The sequence below is a fragment of the Taudactylus pleione genome, unplaced genomic scaffold, assembly GCF_031769625.1.
Source record: "Taudactylus pleione unplaced genomic scaffold, aTauple2 ptg000055l, whole genome shotgun sequence".
NCBI classification, from domain to species: Eukaryota; Metazoa; Chordata; class Amphibia; order Anura; family Myobatrachidae; genus Taudactylus; species Taudactylus pleione.
Genome location: NW_028284457.1, coordinates 6,700,674 through 6,716,625, shown reverse-complemented (window position 1 = coordinate 6,716,625; position 15,952 = coordinate 6,700,674). Strand labels below are relative to the sequence as shown.

At 43.1% G+C, this 15,952-nt stretch overlaps 1 protein-coding gene across 1 annotated transcript in view; it reads left to right on the top strand.

Annotated features, from left to right (window-relative positions):
* SMARCAD1 (SNF2 related chromatin remodeling ATPase with DExD box 1) overlaps positions 1-15,952 on the top strand; it is a 136,312-nt gene that overhangs the window by 59,496 nt on the left and 60,864 nt on the right. The window contains exon 9 of the mRNA XM_088464429.1: positions 3,960-4,357. Within this exon, the coding sequence (XP_088320555.1) occupies positions 3,960-4,357 (398 nt within the window). The remainder of the gene's footprint in view (positions 1-3,959; positions 4,358-15,952) is intronic.

The window sequence follows — 15,952 nt, the reverse complement described above, 5'->3', positions numbered from 1 at the left end:
TGGTAATTAAATTATCGTGGTCTGATATAACATTATGGCTGGGATATGATCATAGTGTCCCTCATAGTGATCCTAGTGACACTTGCCTGGCTTGAGTAAGCCGCCAGGTCCCCTGCTACTCTGCTAGCGTCGGCCATCATTTTTTGCCGAAAATACGTCTGTCACAATGCGATGCGACACATGTCGCACACAGATATACAAGCGCATATCAAATTAATCAGCACAGTCTGCTGGAGCGTCTATGACATATCACATTGCGACTTAGATACATTTTCAGCGAAAAAAACCCACAGAGAATGCCCGGCGCAAGCAAAGTCTCACAAGACCTGGCACGCGAAGAGTGAGCTGTTTGGTGCAGCTGCAGCAAAGATGTGTAAGGCCACATCTGTACCTAGAAAAGCGAAAGTGCTTATCTAGGTGTGATGAGCAGTTTATGCACTCTAACCCCAACTATCATATTTCACTCAGTAGAGTAGTTGTCTGACTGTTTTTGATTAAACTTGCTGCTCCCGCCACAGGTTGAAGTCTTGAAATCCTTTTTTCTGCAGTTTCAGGATCATGCAGTATGTGATTCTGGTCACTAATGCCACACGCTAATGATTAGTTTTTCCTAGGTATTAACATCAGCATGGAATGCCGATTTTCCACCAATAACCCCGGTCCAGCCTGGGTTTTCAGACATGGTTCCAACCCAGGTCCGACCCCGTTTATACTGCACCTTCAATCTGGATTGTTCCCAGGTTAGCCCCATTCACACTGAACCTGGTTCTGCCCAGCTAAACTTGTGAGGTCATAAAAAGTGGGAGTTGACTGCTCCATAACCACCAATCAGCTAATTTTAGGCATGACCCAGGTTGGATAAGCCGTGTCGCGCCGTTTACAATGTAGCATTACCCGGGTCCGACCCTGGTAGCTACCTGGGTTGGATTCCCGGGTCACTTGACAGGGACCCTTTTCCACTGAGCCACGACCCGGCAATAACCCGGCTTATTGCAGCAGTAGGAAAAGGGGTATTACTTAGACACTGTTACTAATTAAATATTAGCAAGTGGAGCTGTCTTGGTCTTTTTCATAGTCACTGTACTGTCCTTTTGAAAGACGTGTTAGCAATGAGTCTAAGTAACTAGGGTAGCCCAATATTTTTATACATGATCCTGACCCTTGTTTTGTCTACTTAATAAATGCATGAGTGAAGCCTGTGTGTGATATTGTTACAAGGGTATTTTGCCAATTTCGCTACCACTCGTGTGTATGTACATGCGCGAATGCATGCATGTGTGTGTATGTATGGGTGTACATATATTTATAGGATTGGGTATGATATCCCGGATGTCGGGATGCCGCTGTTCAGAATACCGACAGCGGCATCTCGACAGCCAGAATCCCGACACCCATAGGGAGGCATGGTAAGTATTTTCCCTACCCTACCCCCTACCTTAACCCTCCCTCCCCGATGCCTAAACCTAACCCCCCCTTCCTAGTGCCTAAACCTAACACCCCCTCCTTGGTGCCTAACTCTAACCCTCCCCCTAATGCCTAACCCCACTAGCTAACTCTAGCCTCCCCCTAACACCCTGATACTTGCCTTCGGGATGCTGATGGTCAGGATACTGGTGCCGGGATCCCGACCTGTCGGGAAGCCGTCTACATCCCATATTTATATGTGCACACACTCGATGACCATAATTAAACACTATTCAGTGCAAAAAAGTAACCAATATGGGAATATTACATTGTGAAAATGGACAGATAAATGTTTTATTGCTTTATCATTAGTATAACACAAAGGTAATTGTTCATTGCAGTTCAGTCTTGTTGACTATTTTCACACACTTTTCACATTGTACAGCGCCATATTCCCTGTATTTGGCGACTGTTTGTACTAAAATATTTTCTGCGGAAACCTGCTTCCCTAATTAGCCTCTTAGGCTCCTTACCAAATTTGGTGACATTCTGGTTGTTAGATCAAGCTGCAGACTGCTCTTAATAGTGGAGGTTTAATTATGGCCACCCTGTATATAAAATATATATAATTTATTTATAAAATATATATGTGTGTATAACACACACAAACTATAAGTTTCTACCCCATTGGAGCATACAGTCTAAATTCCCTGCCACACATATGAGCACACACTGTACTTCAGAGATTTTCAACCTCTTTCAACTAGTGGCACAATGAGCAAGATGCCAAAATAGTCAAGACACGCCATACATTTTTTAAGTAGAGATTTTGTCTTTACAGTGCTTTTAGTGCACATTATGCCACTCTGTAGTGCCCTTAGTAGATATTATACCACTTTGTAGTATCCTTAGTAGACTTTGGGGTTTATATATCAAGCAGTGAAGAAGTGAGTCCATAGCAATCATTTTACTTTGAAGTAGCATTTATAAAGTACAGTCTATAAAATAATAGGTAGGAGCTGATTGGTTGCTATTGGCAACTTTTCCACTGGTCCACTTCTCCATACTTTTCACTGCTTGGTACATAGACCCCATTGTGCCACGTTGTAGTGCTCCTTAGATCACATTATGTCTCTGTGTTCTGCTCTTCTCAGTTAAAGTCAGACTTCTATGGCGGCCTCCTGCTGTAGCTGCTTCACATAGTCACACTACTCTTGTTCTCGCTGTATGAGAGGTGTGTGCGCCTTCACAGGCTGTCTTTTCTGTGCCTGGTGCAGCCAATGGGTGCTTGGGGCCAGGTCCAGTGTCTTTTTTTGCATGGCCTAGGTATACTAGGTACACGGGTAGTGATACTGCTACTCAAAATTTATTTTAACGATGGCTGGTCTGACAAAGGCTCTATACCCACCAGTGCTTGTTGTCAAGAGCAATTGCAGCGCAGCAGTAGATATTGGATCTTTCCCTTTGTTTACTGGAGTGTACTGTAAGTAAATGTATTTGAGTCAATCTAATGTCCTCCATTGACCGTGACAGCGAGTGCTGGTTACCCTTCTGCTTGACCTGCATGGTTACTGGCATTTTCCCAACACCAGTAGGTAACTAGCATATTTCTACATTTGAATTCACAGTACTGTTATGACAGATAACATTCCCCACATCTATTTTTCTCCACAGTGGTTGCTTTGTTTTCCTTACAGTCTACATTTCTAGCTACATGTGATTAGAAGATATCTGCACATTTGGATATAATTGATTAGCATAGAGACCATGTTCTCATTTCCTCATCCCTGGCAAATTGAATGTCTGTTTCATCCACAAAACTCCACAGATTTCATATGGAGAACATCTGTACTGTATTTTCAGTCAAAACCTGAACAGCTTTTTCTTTCATTTAAGTGGCTAGCATTTTTCTACCACCTGCTTAATGGCAAGTGTTAATCTGCAAACAGGATAATACTTATGGCAGAAATTGTCATGTGTAATTGATGGCATGCCCGAATACCCACTTTTCCGCATCTCAGCAACAGACCTCTTTGTTAATGCAGAGCATTACAAACCACTAAGATGTGAGGAATCTCCTGTTCTGATTGGGCTGTGGTTTGAGCATCCTACATGGTCCTGCCCAGGGTGTCGAAGTGAAAGCGGGAACCAGGCTTGTGGTTTTTGTGACAGCAGCATGTGGTAGACCGAACTATTGTTGCAGGAACTATAACATTTCAGTATTTTGTGACCATATGAATAGGTGTGCAATTGACATGTTCTGTCCCTTATGCATAGATAAAAAATATTTTTTTTATTAAATTCACATATAATTTGCCTGCGATTTAAACTGAATTTTTGTTCTTTTATGTCCTTTTTAGAATTGTAAGGGCTAGTATAGATGTATTTTCATATTTCTCTATTAAGCCTCCAGCCCAAATTATGTTGCCAAGACATGAATATTGAATGCATTTTAATGAAATAGAATTATTAAATTTTCTTTCTTTATTAAACTGTGTGCCAAACATCACAGCAAACATTTACGCAGAAATTGTATTAAAACTGTGTGTAAACAGATGTTTTGCAGAATGCTTCCAAAAACGATGTGTCAAACGGCAAAGGAGCTTCCGTAAGTCACAAAAAACATTCTAAAAACAGCACCAAAGTGAAGTCAAACCAGAAATCCAGTGCTGCGTTGATGCAAAATGGCTTAAAGAAAAAATCTAAAGGCAAAAAAAATGTTAGCAGCTTTAAAAGGGACACAGATAGCGAGGAGTCCGCTTCAGATGCAGGCAGTGTTCTGGATGAAGACTACAGCAGTGGTGATGAGATAATGGAGGAGGAATACAAAGCCAAAATAGTTAGCTTCCTGCAAGATGCTTCTCTGGATGAGCTCTCCCTGATACCTCAGTGCTCTCTAAAGAAGGCTCAGAGGATCACTGAGCTCCGGCCCTTCCATTCTTGGGATTCTCTGGTAAGTTTTCAGTGTACAGTCATATAATTTTTTTTTTTTTTGTTGTTGTTTGTAATATTCCTTTTATGCTTGTAGGCAAGAGGTGTCTACAATCTAAGGAGGCATAGATGGGTGGCCTTTACAGAGCAGGCTAACACTACATTCATTTTAAGCCAATAGCAGTTCATATAGTGTCATATGACCTAATTTTGAATAAATTAAGGGGTGATTTTCCTGAAAAACCCAAGCTGATTGGCTGGCAATGCTGTCACTCACTCAGCAACATAGGAGCTTGGTTCAGAGCTCTGCTGAAGCAGACATTAGAGCTTTCATTTGGGAAGGAGAACTTTGCCAGTCTGTTCTGAGCTATTTTAGCAGAAAAATCATGCAAGAGGCAAGAATGTGGCAGGATTTCTACTTCAACAGTGACTGCTTGAAGAAACAGCTGCAAGGGCAGCTCCATGCTTTCAGATGCCAGCATGAATTTTTGACGTTAAGACCTAAAGCAGCATTTTTTTCCCCATTTTACTGCATGCCTGTCACCTCTGTTCTGCAAGTGAATCTCTCACGTTCCTTCTGGTTAAACATTGCTGCCATTTTCTGAGACGGTGTCAGACGTTTACTTAGTCATTTTTTTCTTTTTCTCTTTGCTTTGTAAATGGGGGAGTTTCACTGAACTTGGTAAGTAAATCCACGTTGCATCTATTTGTTTTTTAAATGAATTGATATCTGTGTTATTTGTGTAGAAAATGTTTGTTTTAATTATTGCTGTTTTTGTAATTAACATCAGCACTCACTTTTTAATAATTTACATAGTTTCAGGCCTCGGTGGGCATAATACACTATTAATTGTTTTGTAAAATATTAAATTGCAATTTCCGAAAGTCACTATGATTTACTGAAAAAAACCGGAAACAAAGTTGGAAGTGCTGAAGTGGGCATGTTTTCTAGGCATTGTGGGTAACCAAACCAATTCTTCACTATTCCATCACTGAAACATAGAAGCATTTTTAATGTTTTAAAACTGGGGACGGAAAGAGGGTACAGAAGAGAGGTAATTGCTAAAGTTGCAGTAAAGATTCACAAGCTGCTCTTTGCTCACAGAACAATCCTTTTGCCTGAAGCTTTTGGCTGCTCCAGCAACATCTGCCTGATTGGCAGCTCGCAGCCGAACTTGTTTGACTTCGCCTCAGCTAATTCTTTGTAAAAGTATTTGCTAACGGGCTGCTTTTCCCACAAATGTCTCTTCACTTTTTGCTCCCTTTGGCAAAAAAAGATAATGTGAGTGTTGTACTGACCTGCACTGTATTGAAGTTTTTTTTTTCTTTTCATTTGATTAAGCATGTTTCTCAACACCAACGCCCAAATATTCTTTAGACATGTATCTGCAGCAACCAGAAGGTTCTTGCAAATGCACAAAAAAATAATTACACTTTAGCAGATGTTATGGTGCCAAGACATGAATATAGTTTATTTCATGTGTTTGTGTGACTGTAGTTTCTTGTTTTAGCTAGATTTATTTACTTCTACTTCTTTTATGTTTGGAAGTACACATAAAATTGTTATATTTGTATCTCTAGTGGTTGAATTCTCTGTGGTGTGAGATATGCTTATACATGTTAACTGAAGCACTTTTGTTTCTGCTTTATAGAAGAATTAGTCTTTTATTTATCTTTGAGAGTGTCAGACACAAAACTCAGTATATTAATAATCTAACATGTTCACTTATTTTTATAGAAACAATGTTTATATTGGAATTAATAAGAGGCAAAATTTATTTTTTTATATTATTAGCATAGTTGTATTAAATAATTTGCTGTCATCTCTCTTAACTGGAGAGACATGTATTATATGGTGCAGGACTGCTTGAGGATTATGTAGGAGTGTGATTCTACTGTATGGTAAGAAGCCATGTGAGATGCACTTGCCAGTCATATTGAAGGGCAGCAGGGTCAACGTGGTGGTTGGCATTACTGCCTCACATCACTGATATGTTACGTTCCCAGCCATGGCTTTATCTGTGTGGAGTTTGTATGTTCTCCCTGTGTTAGTGTGAGTTTCCTCCCACACCTGATGGGTCATTTATGTCTACATCCAATTAACCTGTGTGCTTGCAATGCATGTATGTTAAGGAATTAAGACTGTAAAATCCAATGGGTCAAGGCAGTAGCTACAAAACTTTTTCACTTCACGGCACCCCTAGTGTTTCATCAGTTTTTTTTCATGACACCCCTAGGCCAAAAGATAATACCTAACTTTATATCCCAACTACTAAGTAGCCGTTATATAGAATAACTTACATAAATTGAAAAAAAAATGCAGTAACGTGTAGGTGATTAGTGCTGAAGGCACCTGGCCGGGGAGAGATGGGGATGTGCGGAAGAAACACGGGGGAAAGGGGACAAGAGAAATGGGGAGGATGTTGCCGAGCGACACAGGAAGGGGACGGGCCCAAGAGATGATGGGGGGGGGGGCTTGAAAGTGCCAATTAGTGCTTTTAGAGGGGTATTCAATATGAAACGTTAACTTCACTGCCGAAGTTAACGTTTCATATCGGAGTTTTTTTCTGCGTTAAGTCTGCTGCGCGCTCCCACTTATCCCCGTATTCAATATCAAATTAACGAAAACGGGAAACTCCGAAGTTTGATTTGCATAAAGTTACGAATTTTTCCTTAAAATAATTGTAAGACCCCCCTAAAGTTGTAAAAACATGGGGGAACACTATGGGTACCCCCGTTTTAGCCTTTAATTGAAAGTCGGGGATTTAAATAGCCGCAGCAGGTGTTTTTTTTCCCGACATTGAAGAAGTGATGCAGAAGAGCACTTAGGTTATTTTTTTCATTTTTTTTAGTGGTCCCATCAAATTTGGGGTACATGAAAATGGGTACTAGCATATTTTGATGTCCCAAAAGTAAATTTTAAAAAATTCTGCCTTTGTGCACCTGCCGCTATAATTCTATTCTAGAAAACACCTGCTGCATCCTTGCAGAATAGCCCTGAACCTATTTCCCAATTGTTAAACAATTTTTTCCCATTTTTTTTTTTGCACCCCTATTTTTAAGTTAATTTTTTGGGGTGTCCCTATTTTTTTTTTTTTTACTTTTTTTGACAGTTCTTTTTTAAATGTCATTCTCAGGGGAGCAGGCTATTTTTTTTAAGCCTGCACCCCTAAACCACAATTCTGCACTTTTTTTCGACACCTATTCAATGGTGAAAAGTTATCACCGTTTTTTATCAAAGACTTTTCAAAACTGCGATAAGTCTTTGAAATTGAATACGGTGTAAAACTAAAACCAGTGATATTAAAGCAAAAAACGGACTTATCGCACCCATATTGAATACCTCTATTAGTGTTCCGCAGATTGCAGCCAATATATCCCTTTCTAGTGTGTAAAAAAAGGTCTCCTTGAAAACTTGCCGCCTTGGTGCTAGAGAATGGACTGTGCACTAAAATCCTTTATCCTGGAAAAGCTTGAAATTGTAACACAGTCGCAAATAGGCCTCAAATGTAACCTTCAGGTTATTAGCAACCAATTTTTTGCACATATAATTTTAATCAGAATCATATAATTTTGATCAGAACTAGGGAAAACCTGCATCCTTTTTACATCCGTAGGAATCATTCACAAACAAAATAAAACAATATGCAAAATTGAGACAAAAATGTTTGGGGTTGTGTCGCTTTAGTTTCTTGGGTGACCCTTTAGCAAAGACTATCCTTTCAATAAACTAATGTGTCTTTCATTAATCTCTGCTTTTTGTATTACAAATTATCAAAGAAAATCTCCGAAACAAACATCTTGGAAATATGTGGGAATATACAAGCTGTTAGCTTAAAAATATCTCATAGTAAACCTTTGGTTCTGATGCAGGTGTTTTACATAATGCATTCTGCTGTATGAGTAGGTGTCTTCCATGTTGCATACACAATCCCTGGTGATTATACCAGCAGTAATGCACAGAGGATACTGTATTAAGAGGTTTATTTTCACATGAGCCCTAGATTACTGTCTCCTACTGTATCATGCCTTCTTGTTGTTTACAATAACTGTTCCTTATTAGTCCCATTGGATTTTTTTGTTTCTGTAGTCATTACCAGGTCCCATTTTACCTCTCTGTGCCATAGGGGCAGCACCCCTTTGGTGTTGCAATATTTCCACCACTAATAAGAACATCTACTGGTTTTGTTAGACTAATCACCCCTGTACATATTTCAAATTGTGTAATATTCCCTTACAGAGTCTCTGAGGGGTCTTGTGATCTACACCTAGAATACCTGACATACAGGCTCCTGGTGAACTGATAACCTGCATAAGTTTGCACAATGGCTGCTTTCATTTGGGGCATACACAAAATGTGCAAAATCACATTTAAAACCTTTCCTGTCCTTTTTCACACTGCGCTTCATATCACACCTCTGTTTAACAGTACACTGAAGTGCCAAAAGTAATGTGATAGATGGCTAGTATTGTGTAGGATCTCTTCTAGCCCAGCAAAGTTCAACATCTCCACGTGGTAGCGATTCCATGAGTAGACGGAAGACCTCTGGAGAGATGTTGACCCATGCCATCTGGATAGCTTCCCACAGCTCCCTGATATTGGTAGGTGCAGGATCTTGGGTGGGAATGGACCTCTCCACCAAGTCCGATAAATGCTTGATTGTGTTCATGTTGGGCGAACGTGGTGGCCATACCATTTGTCTGAACTCTCCAGAATGCTCCTTGAACCAGTTCTGATCAACTTTGGACCGAAGACACGGTACATTATCCTGCTGGAATATTCCATCCTTGTGGGGGTGCATGAAGTCCATGAAGGGCTGCATATGGTCATCAAGCAATTCAACGTAGTGATTACCAGTCAATGACATGTTCAGGCAGACCAGAGGACCCAACCCATGCCACGTGAACACACCCCACACTATTATGGAACCACCACCAGCCTTCTCGGTAACTTGTTGACAACTGGGGCTCGATGACCTAATGGGGTCTGCGCCACACCCAAACCCTACCATCAGCCTGAAACAACTGGAACCGTGACTCATTGGACCATGCCACATGTTGCCAGTCCTCCAGGTTCCAATTAGCGACGTCTCAAGCCCAAGTGAGATGCTATGTCCGGTGTCGTAGTGTTAACGGTCACTCTGGTGAGACTTCTGCTCCCATATCCTTTGGAAGCTAAAGAACACTGCACTGTCTTGTTGGATATGCGTCTGGTATCTACTGCATTAAATGTGGTTGTGGTTTGAGCCAGTGTCTCTTGCCTGTTACCCCGGATAATTCTGGCCAGACGCAGCTGGTCACGATCATTAAGCACCTATGGTCGGGCACTGCACTGTCCATGGTGGATGTTAATGCCTTCCATGAGGTATTCCCGGTACACACGTAACCCAATAGATCGAGGAATGTTGAATGTCTGCACAACTTCGGAAATGGAATGTCCCAATCGTCGGGCACCCACTATCATGCCTCATTTAAACTTCGATAATTCACGTCACCTTGCCATAAGCAGCCGGGCAGATGTTCAAACTGAGATGTCCGATTGCGACTGATGCAGGTCTGGGCATTTCCATGAAGTAACAGTACAGTGACGCCATCTACCATTACCTTTGCATACTGCTGTCCTGTGACTTTTGGCACTTCAGTGCAGTTTGACTGTAGTGGGAGGCATATGAAACAAATATATATGAAACAAAAAATAGAATTGTGGAAAGTAGCTTTATCTATAGCTTTTATTTATGTCAGCATGTTGAGTGATTCCATACTTTTCCAGGCTATAAAAGAATGTGCTATGCACCAAACTAGGAGATCTAGACCCCAAAGAATGTTTAAGCCTAAATACATACAGACGTGTCTACATACATCTATCCTCCGTGTGCTACAAGTCACGTTACAAACAACATGTGAGCGCTGTGCGATTCAGTAGTGCTGAGCGTATTTTCGTGTGACTTTATCCCTTTAAAATGTGTCTTATTCGCACAGTGGACACTGTCCGTCCACTGCCGATGCAGCTGCCAGCGCTTCCTCGTCAGGTGGTATGAAAGCCACCTAATGCGGAAGCTCTTGACATCTGAACTGGCAGGGGCCTGGCCTGGCAGCGCCGATCGTGGGTGGCCCGGAGATGGTGCAGAGATGGAGGCAAAGCTGTCTCCATTTCTGTAGAAATAAAAAAATTGGTTGGTCGGGGGCGGGGGGGGGGAGGTGGCTCTGGGTACTTAGAATCCCCCCCCCCTCCATGCGCTAGTGCTTCTTGCGCGTTAAACAGCCCTTCCAGTTGCACCATGCTGTGGCGTAACTTGGTAGCACCGAGCATCTTTTCGTGCAACTTTTACACAGCGATGTCAATAAGACGCACAAGCAGCTTCTGCAGTATTGCTATAGTCTGTGTGCGACTGCGGCTGTATCTGCATGAGAAATGCTACATTACAGCTTTGCCTCCATCTCTGCACCATCCCTGGGCCACCCACGATCGAGACTGCCAGGCCCCTGCCAGTTCAGATGTCAGAGCTTCCACGTCAGGTGGCTTTCATACCACCTGACGAGGAAGCGCTGGCAGCTGAATCGGCAGTGGACGGGCAGTGTGCCATGCTCACAGCCCTCCCAGAGGGAGCTAGACTGAAGGCGGCTCACGGACGGCGGCGGGCACCGGAGCGGGGTAAGTGTTTTTTTTGTGTGTGTATTTGTCATTGTATATGTAAGGGGCACTGCTGGGGGGGCACTGGCACTGATGGGGTCACTGTTGGGGGCACTATATAAGAGGGACTACTACTGGGGGCACTGCATATGGGGGACCACTACTGGGGGCTCTGGCACTGCTGGGGGGACACTACTGAGGCACTGTATAAGGGGCACTGCATAGGGGGGACTACTAATAGGGGCACTATATAAGGGGCACTACTGGGGGCACTGCATATGGGGGGAACACTACTGGGGGCACTGCTGGGGGGGGCAACTATATAAGGGGCACTGCATATGGGGGACCACTACTGGGTGCACTGCTGGGGGGGCACTACATAGGGAGGACTACTACTGGGGGCCTCTGTCGTGCGCTCCTACTTGGGGGGTTGCTCTGTTTTTTAAATTGCCCTGGGCTCCAAATACCCTAGTTATGCCACATATACATACACATATGTGTGTACATATAGAATGGAAACCCCTCCCTGAGAATCCTGCATTTGCCCCCGAGGCGGCTAGATGTATGAGCACACATGTAGTACATATACTTACATACGTAAACACACGTCCGTACACACCATCTCTTCTCCATTATGCAGAAGCCACATTAACTGACCTGTTTTATATAGACCTCAGTGCATTTTGTTCTCTAGAAAAATGACTGCTACTTGTTTTACACAGTAAGAGAGACACATGTTAGGTTTATTCACCTTAAATTGATGATGGGAACTTCCCGTCAGCAGAATGAGCGTGCTAGGGGGGGTATCACCATTTATTTCTTGATTGCTCAACAACATTTTGTCATCTATCTTAGTAGGCAGGTAGTTATTACGGGATGCGATCATAATACTGACCGCAGGGATTCCCACGCTCAGAATGCCAGCGCCGGAATCCCGACACCTGTCAGAATCCCGGCGCCGGCTACCTGAAGGTAAGTATCGGGATTTGGGTAGGGTTAGGTACTGAGGAGTGAGGGTTAGGGTTAGGCACTAAGGTGGGAGGGTTAGGTTTAGGCACCGGGGCGGTTTAAGGGTAGGGAAAGAGGGGAGGGTTAGGATACCGACCGACAGGTGTTTGTATCCTAACACTGTCGGGATGCCGGCGTTGATTCAGACCGCCGGGATCCTTAGTGCCGGCATCCCGTACCCAACCCAGTTCTCACACAGTTGGGCAAGGGAAGATAATGTGTTGCTATGAGGTGGTAGGAGAACACTGTATGTCGGGGAAGGAGATTGGAGAGGATGTGCTTCTACAGGGGGGAAGGTGATTGGATAGGATGTGCCGCTATGGGGGGAGGTGGAAGGGGAAGGAGATGGGAGAGGACTTGCTGCTACGGGGAGGGGGGGGGGAGAAGAGGGGGGCAGGTAAATGGGGGGTGAGATAGGTGTGTATGTCCTACTATAGTGGGAAGGAGATGGGAGAGGATGTGCTGCTACAGGGGGACGTGGAAGGGGAAGGAGGTGGGGGAGGATTTGCTGCTACGGGGGGAAAGGAGATAGGCGTGTATGTCCTACTAAAGGGGGAAGGTGATGGGAGAGGATGTGCTACTACAGGGGGAGGTGGAAGAGGGAAGGAGGTGGGAGAGGATTTGCTGCTATGGGAGGGGGGGGTAGGCGACGGGCGTGGATGTCCTACTAAAGAGGGAAGGAGATGGGAGAGGATGTGCTGCTACAGGGGGAGGTGGGAGGGGAAGGAGGTGGGAGAGGATGTGCTGCTACGGGGTGAAGGAGATGGGAGAGGATGTGCTGTATGGGGGGGAAGGAGATGGATGAGGATGTTTTGCGACATGGTAGGAGAATACTGCTGTTAAGGGGGCAGACTAAATTACAGTGGGGACATTTTGCTCACTTTCTATGGGATGTTACTGCAAACTGTTTTATGTATTTATTTTTTTAATCAGTTCCATATTTTACGCATTTAATCATAAATTTTATGGCAGTTCCTTTAAATGATTATTAGTGTAACCATTTTATAATTCTTCACTGGCAATTCAGCTTTTTATCTTTTGACAGTGTAAAGTGGCTTAAGTATGACATAAAATTGCATTGTATGCTTGTTTATACCTGTAAGGGAATTGTTAGTGATCCTTTTATTCAAATTGTTACTAAAATTGCATAGAGAATCTTCCAAATTGCCACATTTGAAAATGTTAAATTGGGTTTGGTTTCTGAGGAATGATTGAAGTTAAACTACAGTGACTAGTATTTACCATCTGTTTGTGTAGGATGAATATGTATTTTCAAGTTTAGACAGTGCCCAAATTAAAACTTTAAGTTGAAAAAAAAAAAATGTCCTGATTTACCTTGAAGTACCTAACAACAACTTTATTTTATTACCAGTTATTTATATAGCACACATATACCGCAGCGCTTTACAGAGAATATTTGGACATTCACATCAGTCCCTGCACCAGTGGAGCTTACAATCTATATTCCCTACCACATCTACACACACAGGTTAATTTTATGTGAGCCAATTAGCCTGACAGTATATTTTTGGAGTGTGGGAGGAAACCCACGCAAGCACAGGGAGAATATACAAACTCCACACAGGCAGGGCCATGGAGGGAATTGAACCCACGACCTTAGTGCTGTGAGGCAGTAATGCTAACTATTACACCGTCTGTGCTGCCCCTTTTCTTTTTTTTTAGTGGTACATATAGTGTGTTTTAATTTGATTTTGATTTTATTTTTTTAATCTACTTTATCTTGAATTTGCCTTCACGTGTAACTTTTTACTGTGTTTGCTATTTTAACGTTTATGGATTCTATTTAAGATTTGACAATTTTTTTAAGATTTTTTTTTTTTCTGCAATAGAAAGTCTTTTGCCATTGAAACTTTGCTTTCCTGGCAGCTGTAAGACTGAAAATTAAGCATCCCCAGGTCTATAGGCAGCCTATTGCACAGCCAGGTCATGCATTTGCCTTGGACCGGAAGTCTGGCTTGGGCTTCCATTGTTGAGTAAAAAAAATGAATAAAATGAAACAACTGGTAATTAGCTTGGTAAAAAGCATTATTTCCACTGGTGGCCACTGTATTCGCTATCCTCAGATGGTGAAAATGTTAAAAGGGTTGTCACAATGCTCCTTAAATATGCTTCTCCATGCTGGGGGCAGCTGGCAAAGGCTGCACCTTGCAAAACCCAGTGATGACCATCCCCAGCTTGTGGGGTCTTAGATACTGTATGGGAAAAGCCTTAACTGCCAAAAACACCTATTTTCTTCTGGATTTAGGGCTTATCTTAAGATCATACATAGCAGCTGACTTTCTTTACATGATAAGATTTCTAAGTATGTGATTTTGAGTTCCCTGTTAGCCAGGATATTAATCTTATTTGTTAGGTCTGCAAAGACCAGAAAGTCCCACGAAAGAAGTTATTCATATGAAAGTAATGTCCTCCTTAACCACTAAAAAAAAAAATGTTTCATATACATAGCTTTTCACATTGATTTATTTTCTGAGTCTATGCTACTTTTCTATTCAGATAGTTGACGACAAAATGGAAACCTCAGTATTAACTCCCTTAATAATTCACTTATGGCATTGGAATACCATCTACCCTCTATGTGCCTTGGCATGGTCTACTAATCTCTGTAACTGCAGCAGCACCATGCTTCCACTGGCAGCCACCCTACTGACAACTGACTGATAATGTTATGGAAAAATGGTCCATTACTAAATATCCCCTAAAGGCTTCAATTTCCTCTCTTGTCCTATCTGGTGGAAACAAACTCCACTCCTTCTTAAACTCTCCCATCCTCACCTCCACCTGCAACTCTTAGTGCCTGCAGTAGAGGCACCAAAATGTTAGGAGGCTTTTGTTTTTCTATTCTTTTTTGTTTTATTTAGTATATTTCACTGGGTACGTTAGCCAACAGAGCGGGGTTACAGCACTAGTAGCTTGGTGTTGTCCCCATGTGGCTGCTGCCTGCTTAGAATGTCCCTGTGGGGACATCGGGCATCCCACGGGTGAGCGTGGGTCCCAAAATAGTGCACCGTTTTAAAGAACCCCATCTCGCGGCCTTAGTTTGATACTGTCACAGATGGGATGTAGTTCGCGGCCGCCGGTCTCCATACCAAAAAGGGAATCCCGACAAGGGATTTAAGATAGCCGAATGATACTAGCCCGAACGAGTTAAGTCCGGGCGCCCTTAGCATTAGACGTGGGGTGGGAGGGTTAGGTTTAGGGAGTGTAGCGGGTTAGGTATTGGGGGGAGGTTAGGGTTAGGCACCCCTAGGGGGTAAGGTTAGGGTTAGGCACCACTGGGGGGGGGGTTAGCGTTGGGCCCTAAGGGGGGAGTATTAGGTTTAGGCACACAGGGGGAAGACTTAGGTTTAGGCACTTAAGGAGAGGGTTAGGGTGGGGAAGGTTAGGATTAGGCTACAAAAATGGATGGTTAGGGAGGGAGGTTAAGTATACTTACTTGACCCCTGTCTGGATACCATCCATAGGGCTGCAGCTGTCTGTATTCTGATAGGAGGCATCCCGACAGCCGGCATTATATACAGATTCCTCACAGACTACCTGAAGGTAGCATCTGGACATGTTAAGGTGGCACAATAGGTGATTAGAGCGTGCCCCTGTCTGTATCCGGTCAGGTGATAGGCAGCAGAGGGAGGATGCTTAGGTTTAGCTGATCCCCCTTCCAGCTGCAGCCACTTTGTCTGCACTTCTGGTAACGAAGCAGTCGTCTTGCCAGAGCCGCAGAATCTGGCTACAGCTTGCCGCCAGGTACTGCTGAGTGGAGGGAAAGGAAGCTCATTTTGGGGACTGGAGTTGCAAACGAGGCCTCCTGTGTTTTTTTTTTTTTTTTTTGTTTAGCTCCTTTCCAACTTTGATTGGAAATGGAAGATGGGGCTGTAATCTTGGTTGGTGTGGCAGGGACATATAAATAAGGCTCCTCCTCATGCCTGTTTGTGGCTGAATAGAATGAGTAGACCAACT